Here is a 23,011-nt window from a genome sequence, read left to right as displayed (position 1 = left end):
TTTCCACTAATATCCTGGTATCTGGGGCAATCAATGAGGATATGTTTCACAGTGAGACAAGAGTCACAGTACTCACAAAGTGGGAACTCCTCTCTCTTCAGCACAAAGGAGTGCGTAATGTAGGTGTGGCCAATCCTAAGTCTGGACATGGTCGTGTTACCACGCCTTGTCAGACCCTTAGATGTGGGCCGCCACCTGACATCCTTACTTTTGGAAAAAAAAGTAGCCGTTGCATCAAAACTTTGAAATGTCTAAAATATTATGATGTACGATTTTCATTTTCTTTTCCAGTTTATGACATCTTAACGGGACGGACGGTCGGACAGACATACCACACAAAACTAAAGCGGCTATTCTCCTTTCGGGGACCGCTACAAAATACGTAAAAATGAACGGTAATAGAGAAGATGTATTATAAAGATTTCATGTTATCTGAAAGGATATAAGTGTGCCTCTATTCTAAAAGGAATTAAAGAAACAAATTATTGCCAAAAAGTAATTATTTGTGATCGTAAGTTTTAAAAACTAACCTTATTTCCACAAACACATACAACGATGCTATCAACTTCAGTTTTGTTGTTAATTTCACTATTAAGTTCTTCTAGCCAGCGATCAAGTGAAGTGAAACTTCCTCTATCACTTATGTCATATACTAATATTGCACCTTGAGTATCCTTGTAAAATTCATTACGAACCTAGACAATAAATTAAAACAAAAATTAATGATTTACATTCAGAACTTTAAAATAAATTGTTAAGTTAAAATCACTAAACGGTTAAATGTGGATTTAATAATAATAATTGGAAGATAAATCTACCCCTTAATGGTGATAAACTAGGTTCTGTCCACATAAGAGAGGGGTATATACCAGTGTGACTCTCTAGCTCCGCTCTGGTTTTGTCTAGCAATTAACCCACTATCTAAATTACTCCATGGCACTCACTACAAACGGTTTTAGAGTTGACACTCACCTCGAAGCACCAAGCACGTTTTTACAATCTACGGCAGAAATCCGAGCACTCATTTATGAGAAGTGGTTAAAGTCCTGGGAGGAATCCGACACAGCCCGTGGTGTCTGGCAGTATATGCGTCACCCAGATAGGGACGATCCGTGGTGGCGGTTGAGGAGCAATGTAGGACGGAACATTGTCCTGTTGGGGCATATTTTGCCCTGTTCCGTCCGAACTATGACTCCCGATGCCGTCACTGCAGAGAGAGCGTCGAAACAGTGTCGTATATCTTGTAAGAGTACGAGTGTCCCCAGCTAAGAGGGGACGTGTCTGAGCAGTCACTCGACATGTATGGTAACTACGAGGCATTACGTTGAACGGCCCAGTTTCTTGCCAGAGCACTACGGGAGGATTAGTCCTTGCCACTCTGTTTTTTATTTTTCAATAGGAGTTCATCTCAGGTGCCAGCAGAGTTGACACTAAATGTACAAAAAGTGTGTCTCACCTATTATACATGGATAATTTAAAGCTATACGTAGAAACCTAGGAAAAGTTACTCAGCTTAAAACAGTAAAATGCTTCCGTGACTGTATGGTATCATGTGTACCCACAAGGGCATGGCAGCTAACACTAACATTGCATTTGAAGGCATCGAGGAATTGAGCTCCGCTACTCTTTATAAATATATTAGAATAAAACTAAAATCCTCAACACTAAACTGTCTGACAGTAACCCCACCACTGCAATAAATATCTGAACCGTCCCAGTGCTCTTTCACGCGTTTGGTATCGTAGAATGGAGTGACACCGACCTACATGATATCGACAGACTCACGAAAAAACTACTAACCAAATTTCGATGCTTACACCCAAAGTCCTACACCATAAGGTTACACCTGCCCAGGAAGGATGGAGGTCGTGGATTGCACAATATTGTTATAAACCTGGTGGTGGCACAGATGGGGGTAGTGGTGTGAGTGTAGTCAGCCGACGCAAATCGCCCCAGGCCAGCGCTAGACGAGCGGTCAACCGTGACGAGTTACGACGGTCAGCCGAGTCGTGTGTCAACAGGATGGTTCGGGAAGGATCGCCGTCGTGAACAAGAGCTCAGGAGCGTCACGAGAGTTGTAGTCATCTGACCACCTAGAAACGTCGAGCGGCGTTCTGTCCGGTTCGAGAAGGCCAGTAGGGACCCTATATAAGAGCGGAGGCGACGCAGTCAAGACGGTTCAGAAAGCGGGTTTACGACAGGAGTTCAGAACACGGTCGACTACAGCACAGTTCAACGGTGTGGTCCTGTACGGAGCATTACGACGGTTCAGTGCGGAGTACTGTCAAGTACAGTTGAGACGAACGGCGTCTTGATCTTGGTCTGTGATCGAGTCCGACACAACGAGCCCAAGTGTGTGAAGTCAGTCCCGAACTGTTGAACCCAGTGCAAGCCCGGAACGAGACGGAGAGGCCAGTGCAAGACTTGATACGGCGGAACGGTGTAATCGGAGAGATATTTGTACAGTGTACGTGCTGCCAATTGTACAGTATTGGCTGTTATTTATGGACATTAAACCTTTACGTTATTTTGGAGCCCTGACTTGTCAAGTTCTTTAAGTTGGTGGTGTATAGTGCAGTTTGCAGAGAGCCTGGATAGTGAGATTCGTAACAATATCTACAAATTCTGTAAGAAGGAAAGTTTTAAAAAATACGGTAAAAACTGCACGCCTTCAGCAATGAACTAGTTTCCTTCCTAAGCAAATACGACTCCGAAGCAACTCCTCTAAACCTAAACTATGCTGGTGTTAATGTTGGTTTGGACGTCTCAGGGCGTGAGATTTGTCAATGGGAAAACAAAACACTCCACTGAAAATTACTGGCTCTGTTAGATGGTGACAACATTTAGAAGGCTGCTTCCTTAACATAGCTTAAAGCATAGCATCTCTACCCTGAAACAGAAGGTTTTGTTACAGTAATACAGGACAAAGTAATTAGGACTAAAAAGAGAGGCATATACTAAAACTCAATGTTGTTGACAAATGCCAAAAATGTGGAAATGTGGGTGAGTCAATTGAATTGAATTGAACACATAAAGGCAGGATGTTCAGCCTTATCAGAATCTGCCAACCTAGGTCGCCATACCCAAGTTGCAAAATGAATGCATCAACACTTGGCTTTGATACATAATTCGATCAACAGGATACTCCTCCTTATTACAGATACTCGCCACAATAGGTTCTCGAGTCAACTGATCATCTGTTGTACTGGGATAGGCCTATTTAGACCGACAAAACGGTAGATTTTAATCGCCCTGATCTGCTGTTCATTGATAAAAAGAAGAAAAAATGCTACCATTATTGACATTGCCGTATCACTCTCATAATAAAAAAAAATGAAATGGAAAAACAAAGCAAATATGGTAACCTAGGCCTGGAGATTAAGCGTTTATGGACGTTATCCAAAATAAAAATATACCCCATTGTTATACCAACCGAAGGGATAATGACAACTGACCTCACAGATCCCTTAAGGCCCTTAACATTCCTAGGAAGATTCTCATTGCCTATTAGAGGGCGGTACTGCTGCAGACCTGCCACACCACCAGAAAATTTTTCAGTGGAAACTGATAAAAAGGACTACAATGAATATAGTTTCTCTTATACAAAATCGACCCTGGCAGTGCTAGAGAATGAACACTTGTTTGTTTCTAACATAATATATATATATATATATATATATATATATATATATATATATATAATTCTCTTCTTCCCTCAAAAGTTTAGACGAGAAGAAGAAATAAAGGAAAGATCACTCTTTTATTTCTGCGGATTGAGTTATCCCACGAACTTTACGAGCCTTGCGTGTAGCGAAGTCATACAGTATATTAAAAAAATCTATTTCCTACATAAATCACGCTCAATAGCAAGAATTAACAAATGTTTCAATCTATCTACGAGAATAGTTGAACCAAAGTAACTATTCATTAGTTTAAGGCGCGAGAAGCTTCTTTCACCAGATTACACAATTACGGGTAATGCATAATGCCGTACATTTGCAATTTCAGGAGATTTTCAGGAGCTCCTGGTAAATTGACAGTAGGCCGCGGGAAATATGTTATAAGTTATACAATGGTTTAATTTAATAATTTATACACTTAGAATTAGCGCGGGTCCTATGAAAGTGCGGGGCCCACTGCGATCGCATAAGTGCGGAGCCCACTGCGGTCACCTAAGGCCGGCCCTGCAAAACAGCGGCGTATGCTACGCCGCCGGTCGATCTAGTAATAATAATTAGACGTCTTCGAGTCTAAGATTATGAGGAGTGCAGTATTTTATGTGGCTACGCAACCCCAGCTGCGACCTTCATATGTTGCCACATCCAGAACAAACATAACCATGGTCGATTTAGGTTCTTTTTTCGCCGCCTATGCTTGTCCTCGGCTGTGGATTTTTTGGGGTATCGAATATTAATCATGTGGCCTTTGTAAGAAACATCCAGCTGTCTCATTCGGAAGTCCCCTTCTGCCAGGTTCTAATACGTCAGTTAAAGTAAGTTGGCGTCTAATCGACCACCGGCGGACAACGGGCAACAGTTAGCTGTGACCTTTTTCTAGAAAGTTTCAGGTCAATGGAAAATCACCAAGTAATCGCATGTTATTATTATTATGAACTAATAGGATATTAAGGTCTAGTTAAAAACCACTGACTTCAGTTTTCTACAAAACCACAATTAAAAGAAATATTGGAAAAAAGAAGCTTCTAGCCTGTAGAAAAGACTATAAGAAAAGTATAAATAGAAGATATGTTTAGTCAGGGTCCTGGAAGTTCCTGTAGTCTTTGACGTTTTGAAATATCAGTAAAAGGTAGAGATTGAGTGATATTATTTATGTTTTATTTCTTTATTGAGATTTTGAGTATTTAAAATAAAAGTGTATTCAGTGTTGTGTTTCTGTATAGTGCCCCATATAATAATAACAATAATAATAATAGTTATTATCCTTAAAAAAATTGTCTTGCAATTGTGCTTTGTTGGCCTCCATGATGCGTGGTACGACTACGGTTCGTCTCTGCTAAAAAATAAGCATTTTCTGATTCGGACAGTGTTTGTGTTTAATAGTTGTGTTTTAATGTCTAGGAAGTAGTTTGTATTGTGCATGTTTTGTTGTCAAGAATATTGTGTGTGTTTACGTCAAGTTCATGTAATGTCTTTGTAGTGGAAGTAGCCTTTTTAGCTCTAGAGCTGTTTACGCTACAGTTTACAGTTTCACCGTTTTAACGGTACGTAAGTATGGTGTCTGGAAATTTAGGCCCTGGAAATTTAGACACCTGATAATTAGGCACTTTTTGACAGTCGGAAAATTAAGCACCGGAAAATTAGGCACTCTTTAATAGCGGCCTTAATTTTGAACATAATTAAAACGTTTAAACGTATATTTTATCCTTAGGCTATGGGCTATTAATGACGTTATCAAAAATAGCAACTATAACAAATTCTAACTGCATTTTCATGATACAAAAGTAAAGCCGACAAAACGGAAAAAAAGGAACAATCATGAGAATGTGGGAAAAATCACATTATATAATCTTATATTATAAAGTAGAAAGTAAGGCAAATGTATGTGTGTGTGTATGTATGTATGTATGTATGTTACGAATAGAAATCAAAACCGTTTGACCAATCTTGATAAAACTTGGCATAGATGTAATTGATTACAAAACACTCTCAGTGACTGTCGGTGAATTTGCTTATTTGATATATCGACAGTGATACGCAAATTAAGACCCGCGGGCCATATATGTCTAGTATCGATATAAAGGGATTCGGGGGAGGGGCGGTAAAGATGTAAAATTCAACAAAATATAAATCCTAAGTAAATATAAAGTGAACTTTGAGGGTGAGGTAGTAAATGTTTCCAAAAAAGACCCAACCGCCGACCATAAAGCAAAAAATTGATAGATAAAAAGTCGGATCAGGGATCATCGACGATAATTACAATCCTCCTATACCCATCTACCTTAACCCCTATGTGACATAATGGGGAAATAACTATTTTTGATTACTTGTATAGTTAGGAGTGATTCCGCTTATGTAGTTTATAAAAGGCCTTGCAAACTGTGCTTAGTTGCCACTTGCTCCTGAGTTACCAGCTTGACCACTTGACCTGTGTTGCGAATAGTATTTTTTTTCTGTTAGTGGTCGTGTGTCATGGGGTACTCGGAGAAGTGTGCCCTGCTCTGGAGATCTTTGGGCTAAGTTTATCTTTAGTATGATTGTATTTTGTGTAATGTATACTTATTAGTAGATATAGCCTCAAATAATTTCCAGGCAGTATATTTTTACCCTGATGTTCTGCATCCTGGGCTACTCACAAACGTGACATATTTTTGTAGCCTTTTTCTGAGGGATTCAACCTGTATTGAATCATCAGATGGGCTTTACCAAACGGATGTCTATAGGTGGGATTCTATGAAGCTTGTAGGCTCATAGGTTTCCCTGAAGCCTATAGTTCATCATGACCCTTTTGGTTTTTTTTTGTTGCTAAAAGTGGCTAGTGTCAGCCTGAAGCTTGTAACCCCAGAATGGTCAAAAGTGGTCATGTGTTGACCTGAGGCCTGTGACCTTTATTTTTGATAACCAGAATATGACGATAATGTAAAATATGACTATGGTTGTGTGCCATACTATTTTTGAGTATCTTTTGTTTACTACTTGTTGTATCGGCCTGTGAATTGATGGCCATTTATTTATACATTTATTTTACTTATGTAAATAAACTTTTGTACATATGTTTACCTGCGACTTTGTAAAGTCTTTTGTTGCATACATTAGTTGAATAAAAAAGTTGAGTAAAAAAAAACAACAAAATAACAGGAAGTAAATATATCACATCAATCAAGGTTCGGTGCAATTCTTTTTTGTTTCTATAGAATGCCGAAACAAAGTGTGAAATTAGGAATCATTTCGTATTTTATCTCAAAAAGCCGAAGGTAAATAATGAGTGCAGTGTATTATAAGACTACGCAAAACCAGTTGCGACCTGCATATTCTTCCGCATCTATTGCAGTCTAAGCCGTTGTCCGCCGGTGGTCTATTTAAGTTTTCTTTCTGAAATCTCTCTGTCTCTTTCAGAGGCCATCTGCTGCCAGCTACTTTACTCTATGCCAGCGAGGTCGAAATGGCGCCCGAGTAGATCTTTATAGCACTTACGGGGAGCACCCTGTTGCAACATCCACCTTTAAGCTCGCCAAAGAAGATCGACTTTGGCATGCGGTCGTCTCCCATGCGGGATGTGTCCGACAAAGCACAGATGTTGAATGGTAATTAGTGCTTCTATAATGTCCACACCAGCCTCCAGCAGAACATAGTTATTTGTATTTGTCTTGCCAGCGTATGTCCATTATGGTGCGAAGGCATCTTTGATGGAAGCGTTTGAGGAGCCTTAAATGCCTTTGATATCCAGGCTGAAGCATTTGTACAGTCAGCATTGCCAATTGTATAGTATTGGCTGTGATTTGTGGGACATTAAAGTGTTATGTTACTTTGGAGCACTAAGCCGTCAAGATCTTTGACTTGGTAGTGTTGTGTTTTACAGAGAGCTTGGATAAGGAGATTCGCCCCAACTGGTGTCAGAAATGGAACTGCTGGACGATCTGGAATTAAAAGTACTGAGAAAAGAGCTCGACTGACGTGGACATATTTCGAAAGAAACAAAAACTCTTAAAGAAAATAAAATGCAATATAAGTCAGGAGGGCAATTTTCATGCTATCATTTGGCTTTAATGTGTTTTCTATTTTAAAATATGGAACAGCCTGTTATCGAGATTTTTTTATCCTACCGGTAATAATCAAATTTTTTGACAAATGATGAAATCAAATTTTCAATAGCTTTTCTTTTTTTTTTTCCTATCTTAACGTGAAGACGTTACGATGCCTAGAAATCAATTTAAAAAATCCAAAACCCAGAACAATCTCAACCATCAAGAAGCCTTAAGAAAGAAGCATGGGCAGAGGGTTTCCACTGTGCCTTAGCTTCATAACGGTCATACGCTGGCAAGACTACATTACAAATAACCATGTTCTGCTGGAGGCTGGTGTTGATTATAGAAGCACTATTTACCGTTTGACAGCGGTACTGGGCCGGCACTTATGAATAACGCATGCCAAAGGCAATATTTTTAAACGAACTTATTGGAAAATGGCTACAAAGGTGAACTTAGGCGACATTTCGCCCTCTCTGGCATAGAGGAAAGTAGTTGGCAGCAGATGACCTATAAAAGAGAAAGTTGTAAAGATCTCAGGAAGGCTGCAGGACACACAAAAGAAAAGCCCTCATCGAAGACAGGTTAAGAAGGCTAAGATAAAACTTATTAATCGATTTCCGGCGGACAACGACTTTGCGGGTTGGGTTTGTGTAGATCTGTGAGACACTGCACTAGCCCTTAATCTTCCGAATTGAAGACATCGTAAAGTAAAACCAATTTCAATTTCTAACATTTTATTCCTAAAAGAAGCATTTTTTTATACATTTGATTACCTCGTAAAACAAGGGATGTCCAGCCATATCAAAAATATTTACTTTGATGTCTCTTTCTTGTAAAGTAACCCTGTTGTATGAAAAAGTTAACATCATCTTAGAAAATACTTGCAAATACTATTAACATTCATTACATGAATTAATATTTGTGTTAAAAATATGTTACAGATTCTATAAATAAAAGAAAATTAAGAGTGAAAGATACAAAAAAAAACTTTTAAAAAAGCTTATATTATATTTATATTTTTATATTTATAGCTTTTATATAGCGCTACTTTCGTGCTTATAGCATGCTCAGAGCGCTTTGGTCCAATCTCATTAAGCCTTGCTGTATCAAATAGTTTGGATCAGTCATGTAATTAACTTCGTAATAGATCTAGACCAGCAAAATAAATTTGTGCGACTAGAAATAGTTTTATTTTTACTTAGCGCAATTTCATGCTTTTAGCTTTCTAAACATGTCATGATCCTATCCTTTGTCTGGACCAGTTGAGAAAGGGGTGGGGGGAGAATAAAGGTGGTATCAGTGTCAATGTTACCCTGATCGCATTTTTAATTCATTTATATATTTAAACAAGGTTACAAAGACAGTTTGTGTAGAAACACAAACTCAAAATCGGCCACCGAAGTGGTCCACATAGGCAGGCTTCAATATTTTCAGAAAGAACATCCGAATGAAATTATATCAAAGACAAATGACAGATCAGAATGGAGAAAGAAGGTTGACAGATCTTGTGTAGTGCCCCAACGGTCCCGCAGATCAAAGGATAGGTGAAAGTGAATGTAAAGTTAGATGTGAACCTGGCCTAACTAGTTCCCCTTTCCGCGGCGTTCCAGTACCACCTCATCGTGGTCGCCGCGTGAACACTCCGCTCTCATGGAGTGGCCAAGGGTACTGGTTGCTTGCCGCTGATGAATGAGCAGCCGGCAAGTGTAAAAGGAACTCAAAGGGGTTATGTCCAGCCCCCCCCCTGTGGGGCCCCGGGGCAACGGTTAGTAAGAGACCACGGGTTCTCCGAAAAGCGGATAGCGCTGGACACCAACTCGAGGGTTGGTCGGGTTCTCCTGGGACTCGGCTGATTCGCGGGTCTCTCTTTGGACAAAGACCGGACTGACTGGCGCGGCCTTAGCGGGCTGCGTCGGACGGACCGGTTGGCGTCCACGAGCTAGGCTCTATCTAGCCCGTTCCCTGGCGCGCTAGTGGAGGAATCCGCCGCAACCAATGGCGACTCTGACACTGGGAATATCGAGAAACGCGCGCCACCCCACTCCTGCCTTGCAGGAAACTTATATGCCAATCTGTGGCGGTGATTGCTTGGGCAGGTCTCTGCCTTGCCCTTAGTGGCGACATAAGTATAAGCCATGCACGCTGCTGCATTAGAGCAGTAACTAAGGCCGCCAACGGCCTTAACCATACAACCATGATTGACACAGACACAGTAAAAAGCGGGCACGAGCAGACCCGAACAGGCTCCGTGCGCCGGGTAGTGGGCGTCAGGCCTGGACACGAAAAGTCAGCTACTAGTCGCCCCGCGACCTCGATGAGGGGGAATTTGTCAGGTCGTGAAAAGTCAGCTAAAATTCCTCCACCTAAGTCCTCTTCTCAACGAACACTGCATTCGTACCTCCTTCGGAGGTCCGATTCGAATAAGGTTGATGGAAGTCTGCCACAACCTCCTGCGGACCTAGATACACCGCAGGCAAATATGACTGGAAGCGAAATAGTGACGGGAGCCTCCGGCCCCCAAACAACCCAAAATGACACTAGTGGGATCCAACCCACTCCAGGGACTAAGCCCATAAACACTAGGTCCCTCCTGATCTTACAAATTAACATCTGCGGGGTCATCCCAAAGGTGTTAGAGCTCTCAAAACTCCTCCACGAGAGGGCATAGATGTGGCTTTACTACAAGAGACACTAACTGGCAAACGTAATGCCAGTATCACCGGTTATACTGCATTTAAGTGCAAATGCACAGACTGCCGGGGGCTCATCACTTATGTACGCAACAATCTGGTTGCTACACAAGTCCCCGGTCCACGAGTGCATGGGCGCACCGACGCCATCACCCTCGAGATACATAAATTAGGGCGCAAAATCACGGTAACTAATCTGTATAACCCCCCCAAGCACGAAATTAGTCTCGAATATGACGGTACCAATATCAACTCTCACAACGTCATCGCAGGAGACTTTAATGCTAAGTCTCAGCAGTGGGGCTATGATTCAACCGACTCATCGGGACATAAAATCCATGAACTTCTAAATAATTCTAATTTGTTCTGTCTGCAAAATAAACATACTCCCCCAACTCTATACCATACCGGAAATGGCAGCCAATCTAGACCAGATCTTACTCTAATCACAGCTAATCTAGAGTCACATACTCAGTTTCAAGTCCTAGATGACATTGGAAGTGACCATAGACCCATATTAGTCACAATTGCCCTCTCAGAGGCCAGTGGTGTAACCCCAAAAGCCCCGCGTAGATGGAGTTACACCAAGGCGAACTGGCCAGCCTACGAGGCAGCAGTCAACACTGCCCTTATGAACATTGCAGTGGAGGATAGGGACGTTGACATCATATACGGCGAATTAACAGCAGCTATGTTGGGTGCGGCCAAGAGGTTTGTCCCGCGGACTTATCCTGGCGTAAGGCAGAAACGCGTGTGGTCTCAGGAATTGAATAAGCTGGTCCTGAGACGTAAGCGAGCCCGGAGGCTTGCTGAACGGAAGGGTACCCCTGAAATCCGGCGGGAGTACAATCGGCTCTGCAGAGCCACGAGTGAACTGGCCCGACGCGTCCGGTCGGACCATTGGAACGCTGCCTGCGCCGGGATGGATCTTCGGGATACCTCGAAAGCCTGGCGTCTTCTGCGAAACCTAGAGGCCAAAGACACAGCGCGAACGGCTGCCCCTCTATTGTCACCCGGAGGGCCGGTCTCGACGGTAACCAAAATGGCCGGCTTGTTGAATCGACATTTTGCTAAAATCAGCAAGCCCGAAAAGAAGTCTGCCATGTCCAAAGCCCTCAACAAAGAACGTAAGAGGCTCGAGAGGGAGCCGGATGAGCCGGAAAGCCAAGCAACGTGCAACGCGCCCTTCTGTCGTGCTGAGCTGGACAGAGCGATAGCTAAGTGCAAAAACCGAAAAGCTCCGGGGCCAGACAAGGTTACCCCCGAGATGGTAAAACACCTCGGGGGCATTGCGAGAGATAAACTCCTGGAGTTTATGAATCGAACCTGGGCAGAGTCCAGACTGCCCGGGGCCTGGAAGAGTGCTGTCATTGTACCAGTCCTTAAGAAGGGAAAAGACGCGACTAACGTGGAGTCCTACAGACCCATTTCACTAACCTCAACCCTTGGCAAAGTTGCTGAGCGAATGGTTAACGAGCGGCTAGTTTGGTGCTTTGAGAGTGCCGGTGTCCTGGCGCCAGAACAGGCCGGCTTTAGGGCAGGCTTGAGCCCGATCGACCAGGTAACGACATTCGCACAGGAGGTGGCCGACGGGTTCCAGAGGTCCGAGAGCACATACGCGGTGTTCATATACCTAAAACAGGCCTACGATCGTGTGTGGAAGCAAGGCCTCTATCTTAAGCTAAGAGCTATGGGTGTGCGGGGCAAAATATACAATTGGATACAATCCTTTCTGTCAGGGAGGAGCACACGTACAAAATACCAGCACTCCCTTAGCAAGCCAAAACAACAACTTAATGGCCTGCCTCAGGGCTCCGCCCTGTCCTGTACACTTTTCATAGCCTTTCTTAATGATTTGCCCAGCTCACTACGGTCCAAAAAACTGCTATATGCTGACGATATTGTCCTCTGGTCAACCGGGAAGAAAGCCGACCAAATTCAGGCGGCACTTCAAGCAGACCTCCATACCATCTCCTCGTATTGCGACAAATGGCAGATTCAGATAAACGTTGCCAAAACGACCTGGTCCCTGTTCAGCCTAGGAATCGACATCCTTAAGGCTCCATTCGAGCTTCAACTCGGTGGGCTGCGACTCCAGCGTGAAAATACGCCAAAATATCTAGGGGTGACCCTGGATAGAAAACTGTCAATGCTCCAGCACGTCCAGGAAGTTGAACGGAAAGCCTCGGAGAAGTTAGCGTTATTAAGAAAGCTGGCCAGCACAAAGTGGGGTGCTAAAGCTGACATGCTACGCACATTGTATCTAGGGGCAGTCAGATCACAAATCGAATACAGCTATACAGTTCAAGTATATGCTAGTAAAACTGCCCTCGAATCACTCGACCGGGTACAAGCACAGGCTCTACGGTTCATTTGTGGCACCTTTAGGACAAGCCCAACAAACGCTGCTGAAATTTTTACAAACGTGGCACCCTTACATCTTAGGAGGGAGAGGGCAGTACTTACGGCCTACGAGCGCTATAAAAGGGGCGACTCTAGGCTACCCACCTCAATTTTAGTGCGACAGTGGAGAGAGAGGAACCGCATCAAAATGCGATCGTTCCTACACATAGCGGCCAATTTGTCAAATACAGCTGGACTCTCCACTGATAGAATTCCTATTAGAAGAATCAGTACGTGCCCTCCGTGGAGGAGATTGCCGGCCCCACAAATAAACCTGTCCCTGTTAGGGCAAGAGGGAGCCACCAAGAGGCGATTAACACCTGCCATTCTCCAAAAATTGGCATCCATAACTATAAAATCCTACCCATCAGATGCCATATTCTGTTATACCGATGGGTCGGTAATGAGGGACCCCGATAGATCGGGGTATGGGGCCCTTATTGTCTACCCCGACCGGACTGAACCAGATAGGCTCTCTGGTCCATGCGGCTACGCTGCATGCTCCATGGATGCCGAACTGACAGGGATAACTAGGGCGTTCGAGGCCATTAGGGCCCGAATGCTCGAACGCGAGACTAGCGCCACTACGGTGGTGTTGGTCACTGACTCTCGCTCCAGTCTCCTAGTTATGGGTGGCGGCGGGGGAGGGTCGCCCGTAATAGAAGAGGCAATCGGCGCCGCAGATAACATCCGCCGAGCTATTGGAGCTGTCGTTTATATGCAGTGGGCGCCTTCACATTGCGGCGTGAAGGGCAATGAAACGGCAGACGCCCTCGCAAGGGAGGGTGCAATGGCAGCCACACACCTCGAAGCACCAAGCACGTACTTACAAGCAACGGCACAAATCCGAGCACTCATTCATGAGAAGTGGTTAAAGTCCTGGGAGGAATCCGACAGAGCACGTGGTGTCTGGCAGCGCATGCGTCACCCAGATCGCGACGATCCATGGTGGCGACTGAGGAGGTCAGAGCAGTCAATAGTTGCGCAGTGCAGGACGGAACACTGTCCTATTGGGGCATACTTTGCCCGGTTCCGCACTAACTTTGACTCCCGATGCCGTCACTGTGGAGAGAGCGTCGAAACAGTGTCGCATGTCTTGTACGAGTGTCCCCAGCTCCGCGAGCTAAGGGGGGACTTGCCTGTGCAGTCACTCGACTTGTATGGTAGCTATGAGGCACTACGCCGAACGGCTAAGTTTCTTGCCAGAGCACTACGGGAGGACTAGTCCTTCCTGCTCTGATTTTTCAATAGGAGTTCATCTCAGTTCCCCTTTCAGACCTTGTGGTCTATAGGGCAGATGATGTAAAGTTCATCTGTTTTTGTGGCCTATGGTTAACGAGGGTGTCATGTAGTCAGCCACCACCAACCGCATTTAATTTTCCCCAACTAATGTCAGGTACCCATTAAGGCTGGGTGGACTCAGAGGTGCCCAAGGATTCCGAAGCAGAGAATCCCAGTCTTCACCAGGATTCGAACCCAGAAGCCCCGGTTCGGAATCCAAGCGCTTTACCGCTCAGCCACCGCGCCTCCTCTGGCTTAACTGATGTCTAATAATTGATCTAATTGTTTTGAAAAGGCGCAATCTTTTATTCGAATCCTCATTACATATATGTGCCCATATTATAAAAAATTAAGAAAATGCAGTTTACAAGATTACTATTCGTTTTAAATTATCTCTAACTTATAAAAAAAAAAAATAGATTTTTTGTATTTAAAAAAATAGTAAACATTTGTTCGTGTGTAAATATAGTACTTAGTTTAACAGAACTTACATAAATTAACAATACAAATATAAAAACAAAAATAAAAATTTTTGACAAAAATTCTTCAACCGTTTGCATAAATGTGTTAAACATATGGAAAATAAATGCACTCCCCTAATAAAGAGCCACAAGTGTTTGAGTGTTTAATATTTAATAGTTGTAAAAGTGGTGTATTTTTATGAAAAAAAAATGCTTGCATAAGTGATTTAAAAAATTACTTTTTTCGCTTTCAGAAAAGAAAAAAGTAGCCGTTGCATCAGAACTTTGAATGGTCTAAAATATTGTGATGTCGGATTTTCACTATCTTTTCTAGTTTACAAGATCTAAACGGGACGGACGGACATTCCACACAAAACTAATAGCGTCTTTTCCCCTTTCGGGGGCCGCTAAAAAAAGATGACCTGTATTCGAACTCAAGAGCTCAAGCCACCTTAGCCAAGTCAAGGCAACATCAACCACTGTGTTAGAATAGAAGGCTTTATAGTTATCTTTAAACTTTAAAGCGGCAACCTACAAAGTACAAAGTAATTTAACTTATACCAAGTAAAATTTCTTTCTCTTTTTGGATACCAAACAAAATAATGAATTACCAAATATTAATAAACTTATTGGTTAATTTTTTAAAACTGATTCTTGTTTTGTCAGGTAAAAGAAATAATTGTGCAAATTTTCAGCTTGATCCGAGGTTGAGTGTGTGAGAAATAATGTGTACAAACTTTTTACCAGACAGACAGGGTGAGTTGATATAAGCTTAGTAACAAAAAAAGAAACAACAAAAAATCCTTTTTAAAAAAATTTATACAAAGTGTAATTGTATCAATTACTTTGGATCAGCCATGGTGTTAAATAGATCTAGACCAACAACAGTAAATCTGTGCGATTAGAAATATTTTTACCAATTGTTCTTCTTTAGCGCTATTTCGTGCTTTTAGCTTTCTCCATTAACTATAATCCTATCCATGGGCGTAGCCAGGATTTTTTTTCGGGGAGGATTTTGGGAGGGGTGGATTTTTTTCTCCCCCCACCCCCCGCGAAATTTAAAAAAATATGTATTTATATGTGTGTGTGTACATAATCTTTATTACATTCTGACCCTTCATTCTTTCGGAAGACGTTTACTGTGCCCTAGAATAGGTTCTTCCTGGAGTTGTGGAAAAAGTGTAGATTCCCCGCCAATAATAGCAAGGGATCTGGGGGAACGCCAGGAGCTCCCCAGCGCGGGGCGGAGCCCCGCCGCCAAGCACTATTTCTGGTATTGAAAGCCAACAAAATGCTTATTCTGACGTATCTGCAGTGCATTTTCCTGCTATTAAAATTTCAAAAACCTAATGTGCTTTTCTTACTGACTTAGACCCTCCCGCGCCGTTCGGCGCATTTGCCGTCAAGCTGTTTCCATAAAAATCTGTCACAGATAATGTCTGAAGCCTCTTCCCACCTGCTCTGAAGACCTCCATGAATGTGTGGCGTCAAATTGTACTAGGATGTCATCGCAACTCTTCTTATGCCTAATTCATTTTGTCGGAGAACATGTCCCGCCAACTCATGCGACGCTCTTTCACAATCTTACTAAGGGGTCGACTCCCAGTTCGGCAAAGGATTTCCTTGATTGAGACCCGATCTCTATAACTGACTCCTAAAATCTGTCTTAGCCATCTTTGTTGAGCCACATTTAGTGTTTTTCAATTTCGGCAGATGACTATTCACTGCACTTTATTAATGAAGCCCCGCCACTGGTAGAAATGTGTAACCTCTCTTGAATACGCCCTTGGAATTAAGTGACTGTAGTTTGCTTTAGATTTTATATCGAAAAGGGAACTTTTATCGTCAAAATCATCTGTTTGGGCTTTTAAACTAAAAAATCTCTGGAGTTTGTTTTTTTTAATTCAAAACCCCATTTAGCTACGGTCATAGAATTTAGTTTGCTTTAGAATAATATTGAAGATAGAGGTTTTCCACCTCAAAATGCTCTGTAGGGAGATCTTAAACTCAGAACCATATGGAGGGGTTTTAAACTTTAAAAAAAACTCTGTAGGAGAGAGGTTTTAACTGAAAACCCCCAATCAGATTGGCTACGCTCAAATAAGTTTAGTATGTAATATTTTTTATATTGAAGAGGTATTTTTTAGCATCAAACCCCTCTGAAGGGGGGTTTAAACTCAAAACCCTTTTTGGCAACGCTCAACTTATTTTGAGTGCGTAATTTGCTTTTTTTCTTACACTGAAGATATATTTTTTAGCTTCAAACCCCGCTGGCGGGGGGGGGGGGGATTAAACTCAAAACCCCTTTCGCTACGCTCATAGTTTTTAGAGTAAGTAATTTGCTTTATATATTGAAGAGGTATTTTTTAGCTTCAATCTTCTCTGAAGGGGAGTTTAAACTCAAAACCAATTGACTACGCTCATAACATTTTGAGTGCGTAATTTGCTTTTTTATATTGAAGAGGTATTTTTTTAGCTTCAAACCCTACTGAAAGGGGGGGGGGGTAAACTCAAAACCCCTTTGGCTACGCTCATAGAATTTTGAGTGAGTAATTTGGTTTTATTATATTGAAGAAGGGGTTTATCGTACATTTTGGAGGGGGTTTTAAAATCAAAATCTTCCTTAACTGTGCTCTTGGAATTTGGGGATTGTCGTTTACATTTTTTTTGTTTTGTTTTTTTGTTTTGTTTTATACAAGAGTGGGATTTAACTGTAAAAAACCCTTTGTAGGAAGTTATAAACTCAAACCCCCCTGGGAGGGGGTTTTAAACTCGAACCCTCTAGTAGAGGGTTTTAAACTCAAACCCCCCTGGTAGGCCTTAGTTGTGCTGGGGCAAGTGATGGTTTAGTATTAAAATCTTACCTAAAAAAACAAAATCAAAGCTAAAAATCAGTCACTAAATTCCGATTCCCCCCCCCTGCGGGGGGGATTTCATTTCGGGGGGGGGGGGGGTTGAACCCAAGAACCCCCCCCCCTGGCTACGCCCATGATCCTATCACTTGTTTAGACGAGTTGAGAAAATGAAAAGGGGGGGGGGTGGAAAAAAGGGATATCTGGGTGGATTTTACTGTAATCGCTTTTTAAAAGCTTTTACAAATTTAAAAAGGGAACGAGCTGACATACTAACCACTCTGTGAAGTGAAGTTCTTATACAAAGAGGATTGCATAGTTATCTATTGTTTGTTTCAAACTAATTAACAATAGATAATTAACTAATTGGTCTTTTTAGCGGCCCCCGAAAGGGGAAAAGACGCTATTAGTTTTGTGTGGCCTGTCTGTCCACCCGTCCCGTTTAGATCTCAGAAACTAGAAGAGAAAATCGGACATCGTATTTCTAAGTTCTGAATGCAACGGCTACTTTTTTCTTTACTGAAAGCGAAAAATCTAATTTTTAAAATCAATTATGAAAGCAGTTTTTTCATAAAAATATACCATTTTAACAACTATTCACTATTAATAGTAACAAACACTGGATGCTTTATAGTGAGGGTGATAAATATATACCATTATTTTAACACATTTATGCAAATGGTTTTTAGATTTTTGTCAAAAAATATTTTTTTTACAATTGTATTGCTAAGTTATGTAAGTTCTATCATACTAGATACTACAATTACAAAAAAATGTTAACTTTTTTTAAAAGAAAAAAGTCTATTTACTATGCAAATAAGTTGGACATAATTTAAAACAACAATTAATAAGTAGTTTTTCATCAGTTAGGCCAGGTTCACATTATCAACCACATTCCCTTTACCCATCCCTTGGCCTGCTGGACCTTTGGGGCACCGCACATGATCTGTCAACCTTCTTTCTCCATTCTTCTCTGTCATTTGCCTTTGATAGAATTTCATTATGATACTAGTCGACCGGCGGCGTAGCATACGCCGCTATTTTGCAGGGCCGGCCTAAGGCCACTGCAAACTATGCGACCGCAGTGGGCCCCGCAGTTTCATAGGACCCGCGCTAATTCTAGGTGTATAAATTATTAAATTTATATTAAATGAAACCATTTTATAACTTAAAACAAAATTCCCACAGCCTCCTGATTTACCAGGAGCTCCTTGAAATCTCGTGCAAAATATACGTAAAAGTCATGGAAATATCAGGAAATTATTAAAATTTTTAGAAAACTCAAAAACAAAAATCCTGAAATATATAATATAAGATAAGATAATTTTATTGATCCAATCAAAACGCCAATCCTACGCGCGATAAATAAAAACGGCATTATGCATTACCCGTAATTGTGTAATCTGGTGAAAGAAGCTTCTCGCGCCTCAAACTAATGAAGAATTACTTGAGGTCAACAATTTTCGTAGATAGATTGAAATATTTGGTAATTATTGCTATTGAGCGTGATCTACGTAGGTAATACAATTTTTATGGTATACTGTATGACTTCACTACACGGAAGGCTCGTAAAGTAGTTATGTACGTAGTAAAGATTGAATAAAATGCATAAACGAATTTATTTTCTAATACAAATTCTTAAATTTCACTTATTATCCGTATCCTTATCCAAACTTGGCCCCGCGAAATCTGTTTCGCATAGGGCCCCACAACGGTTGAGTCCGGCCCTGCTATTTAGTGACGGGTGAATACAGAGTAGATTACTTGTTCTCCCCCCCCCCCCCTCTTTTTTCGCCGCTAAATTTACGTGGGGTAGAAATAAAAAAGAGTGATCTTTCTTGCTAACAACGGTCCGGCCCTGTTATTTTGTAACGGGTGAATACTACTAGTTCTCCCACCGCCCTCTTCCCTTTTTTTGTTTTCATAAGGGAACTCTATCCGTCCCACTTGCAGGAATAAAAGAGTGATCTTTTTTTTTACTTCTTCTTCTTGTCCAAACTCTTGATCCATGAAGAGAATTATATATAGTGTTACGACCCTATTGGCGGCGCAAAAGGGTTAACTATAGGCTCAGCTGACACACCCGTGAATCAATCAGGTCAGCGGGGCCATGGACAAGGGACAGTACTACGATTACACGCAAATATGACCAATGTTATGGTCATGTGATCGAAAGCCTGCGGTACGAGTGACACAGTGTGTAAGAAAGCGGCAGTTCAAGACCGGAGAGCGTTGAGACCAGGACTGTTAGTTGGCCATGAAGTCGGTCCTTGTCGAGTCCTCAAGTGTTATGTACGAGTCTAGGAAGAAATAGAGACAGTAGAGTTGTATACGGTGATGTACAGTTTAACATTCGTAGTAGCTTATTGTGTTGCCAATTGTGTCGTATTGGCTGTCTTCTACTTATTCACTCATTATTAAAGTACCAGATTATTGTGGAGCTCTTGTTGGCAGGTTCTTGATGTGTTGATGTGTTGTGTTGTGTTTAGCAGTGTTTATAGAAGGCCGGAGTAGAAGAGAACCGTAACACTGGTGTCAGAAGTGGGATCGGATCGTATCGGATAGGAACGGATCCGCTATGGCTACTATGAAAACGTTAGACCAACTCCGTGTGAAGGAACTGAAGGAAGAGCTCCGTGATCGAGGCCTGAAGACGAGCGGCAACAAAGAAACCTTACAAGCACGCCTTCGGGAGGAACTGGTGAAGGAAAAAGAAGATCCGGACACATATCTTTTTGAGGTCGAACCGGACTTGCTGGAACAGATCAATTACAAGATAGATGCCATGGACACCAAGATAGACACGATGGACTCGGGAATCAAAACGGAGTTATTGGCAATGAACCAACGCATACATGCTGTGGAGGAGAGAATCACCAACATTGACGAGCAGATGAATCAGAGGGTCGACGCAGTGGAGAAGGCCATCGACGAAATGAAGATACAAGTCCAACGCAAGCACACAAATGTACCAGAAGCAGATATGACGTCATTTGTACCTGAAGTCTACGGGAAAATGAAGCCCCCCGTATTTGATGGTTCCGTGTCCTGGGCAGTATACAAGAAGCAATTTGACGCAGCAGCCAAAGTTAACAAATGGATCAGTGAGGAGGAGAAAGCAACAGCCCTTGTGTTATCCCTAAGAGGAAAAGCCTCCGAATTGCTACAGTCTCTACCGAACCAGCAAGACTTCGCCGCCCTAGTCCAGGCTATGGAACTCCGATACGGGGATGAACATCTGCAAGAAGTATATCGTGTGCAACTAAAGACCAGACAACAGCGCCCCGATGAAACACTACAGGAACTAGAGACAGACATCGAACGCCTCGCACATCTGGCCTACCCAACCGCCGCACAAGATTTTCTGGAAGTCATTATTACAGACGCTTTCATTGATGCCCTTCGAGACCCCGAGTTAAAGAAAGCCACCAGAGTTAGTGGTAAACGTAAGGCCAGTGAAGCCCTCGTATATGCTCTCTCATATGAAGCCGCCAAAGACGCATCAGGGAGCACTCATCAAGGCCGAAGGTTAGAAGTCAAAGAGGAAGAATTTACACAACTTGTGAGAAGGGTGACAGAGGCAATAGATGAACGACGAACAAACCAAGTACCAGAAAGTCAACCTAGGGTTCCTGTACGATGCTGGAATTGTGGTGAACTCGGTCATATACAAAGAAGCTGCACTAGAAGATTTGCACAAACTGGAACCCATTACAGATCAGAAAGGTATGCACGACCAAATTCTCGGGGCTACCAGGGAAACTAGCACGCGCCGGCTTCAAGGGGCGGAACCCGGCGACACAGAGAATGAGAGCCCCTGCAACCATCATCCCGGTCGCCGTGCTAGGGCAAAGTAAGAGTCTAAAGGTCATCGGGAAAATTGGATGTCAAAACTATCACTTCCTCCTTGATACTGGTGCCTCACGATCAGTCATCCGGACTGATAAAGTGGACAATAGCAAGAAAACGCCAGTTAGGGCCTACTCGTTGAAAACAGCCAGTGGAGAACTGATGCCCATAAAAGGCCTGATCGACATAACAGTCGAGATCGGAAATCAGTCATTCAAACACGAATTCCTGATTGCTGACGTCACAGATGACTGCATAATAGGACTCGACTTCATGCTGAAATATGGCTTTTCTTTGAATATCGGCGGAGGCACTTTACAATGTGGGGACCTCGAAGTACCCTTGCTTGGCGACGAAAATGAAGAAGATGGCCGAGCCAGAAGGGTTACGTTGGTGGAAAATACAACTTTGCCTGCTAAGTCGGAAATGATCATTTGGGGGAAGATTGAGGACGACTATCCCACGACAAAAACCGCGCTGGTAGAAAGCTTGAACACCAACTATAACGGGATAGCAGTAGGAAAGACACTAGTCACGATTGGGAAAGACCAAAAGGTACCCGTAAGAATTATGAACCTCGGCACAGAGGAGAAACATTTACGGGAAGGAAGCCTCATCGCTGGTTGCCATGCTCTAGAGATGATAAGAAACTGCAGCAGTGAAAATCCCGACGGAATACTCAAGCCCAGTGAACCCCAGGTTACTAGACTTCTGGCAGAAGCCAAAACGATCTTGTCAAAAGAACAGTACACCAAAGCAGAACAATTCCTAAGAGAGTTCTCTGACATATTGCCATCTGATGAAATGGACGTTGGGCGAACAAACCTGATCCAGCATCGAATAGACACAGGAAACACTAGGCCCATCCGACAGCAACCACGTCGCCTGCCGCTAGCAAAACGTCAAGAAGCTATGGACATGATAGAACGAATGAGGCAGCAAGGGGTTGTTGAACCATCCAACAGTCCGTGGTGTTCACCCATAGTCTTGGTAAAGAAGAAAGATGGATCCACTCGATTTTGTGTCGACTATAGATTACTAAATGACGCCACACACAAGGACAGCTATCCGCTTCCTAGGATTGACGACACATTGGACACACTTGCTGGGTCACAGATCTTTTCCACCCTTGACCTAAAGAGCGGTTACTGGCAAGTGGGACTACACCCCGAGGACAGAGATAAAACAGCCTTCTCTGCTGGTAATGGTCTCTGGCAATTCACCGTGATGCCTTTTGGCCTCTGTAACGCCCCAGCCACCTTTGAAAGACTAATGGAGCATGTGCTAAGAGGACTTAACTGGACCACGTGTCTTGTTTACTTAGATGACATTATCGTCATAGGCAGAACCTTCGAGGAACATATTGCAAACCTGAAGGAAGTGTTTGAACGAATTAGAAACGCTGGAATGAAATTGAATCCAAAGAAGTGCTCCTTGTTCAGAAGGACTGTCAAGTACCTTGGGCACATCGTGTCAAAGGAGGGAGTCAGCACAGACCCGGATAAAGTTGAAGCCGTAAATGGATGGCCGATCCCCGCTAATATCCAGGAGTTAAGAAGCTTTCTTGGACTCAGCACGTATTACAGACGTTTTGTGCCTAATTTCTCTAGCCTCTGTAGTGCCCTTCATCAATTGACAGAACCGAAGCGGCCGTTTATTTGGACAACGGAATGTCATGAGGCCTTTGAGAGACTGAAAAAGGCTCTTGTTTCATCGCCCATTCTGGCCTACCCGATACCAGCAGAGACGTTCGTACTTGACACTGATGCG

General features: G+C 42.7%; 1 protein-coding gene across 4 annotated transcripts in view; it reads right to left on the bottom strand.

The window, feature by feature from the left end:
• LOC106072895 (dnaJ homolog subfamily C member 27-like) overlaps positions 1-23,011 on the bottom strand; it is a 149,346-nt gene that overhangs the window by 103,577 nt on the left and 22,758 nt on the right. For all 4 annotated transcript variants that reach the window (XM_056015585.1, XM_056015583.1, XM_056015584.1 and 1 more), the window contains exons 4-5: positions 8,479-8,548; positions 531-695 (exon numbers count right to left, since the gene is read on the bottom strand). In XM_056015585.1, the coding sequence (XP_055871560.1) occupies positions 531-695; positions 8,479-8,548 (235 nt within the window). The remainder of the gene's footprint in view (positions 1-530; positions 696-8,478; positions 8,549-23,011) is intronic.

The sequence above is a fragment of the Biomphalaria glabrata genome, chromosome 17 (genome assembly GCF_947242115.1).
Source record: "Biomphalaria glabrata chromosome 17, xgBioGlab47.1, whole genome shotgun sequence".
In the NCBI taxonomy this organism is placed as follows: Eukaryota; Metazoa; Mollusca; class Gastropoda; family Planorbidae; genus Biomphalaria; species Biomphalaria glabrata.
The sequence above is the reverse complement of the archived record's forward strand: the minus strand, read 5'-3'. Positions and strand labels throughout refer to the sequence as shown.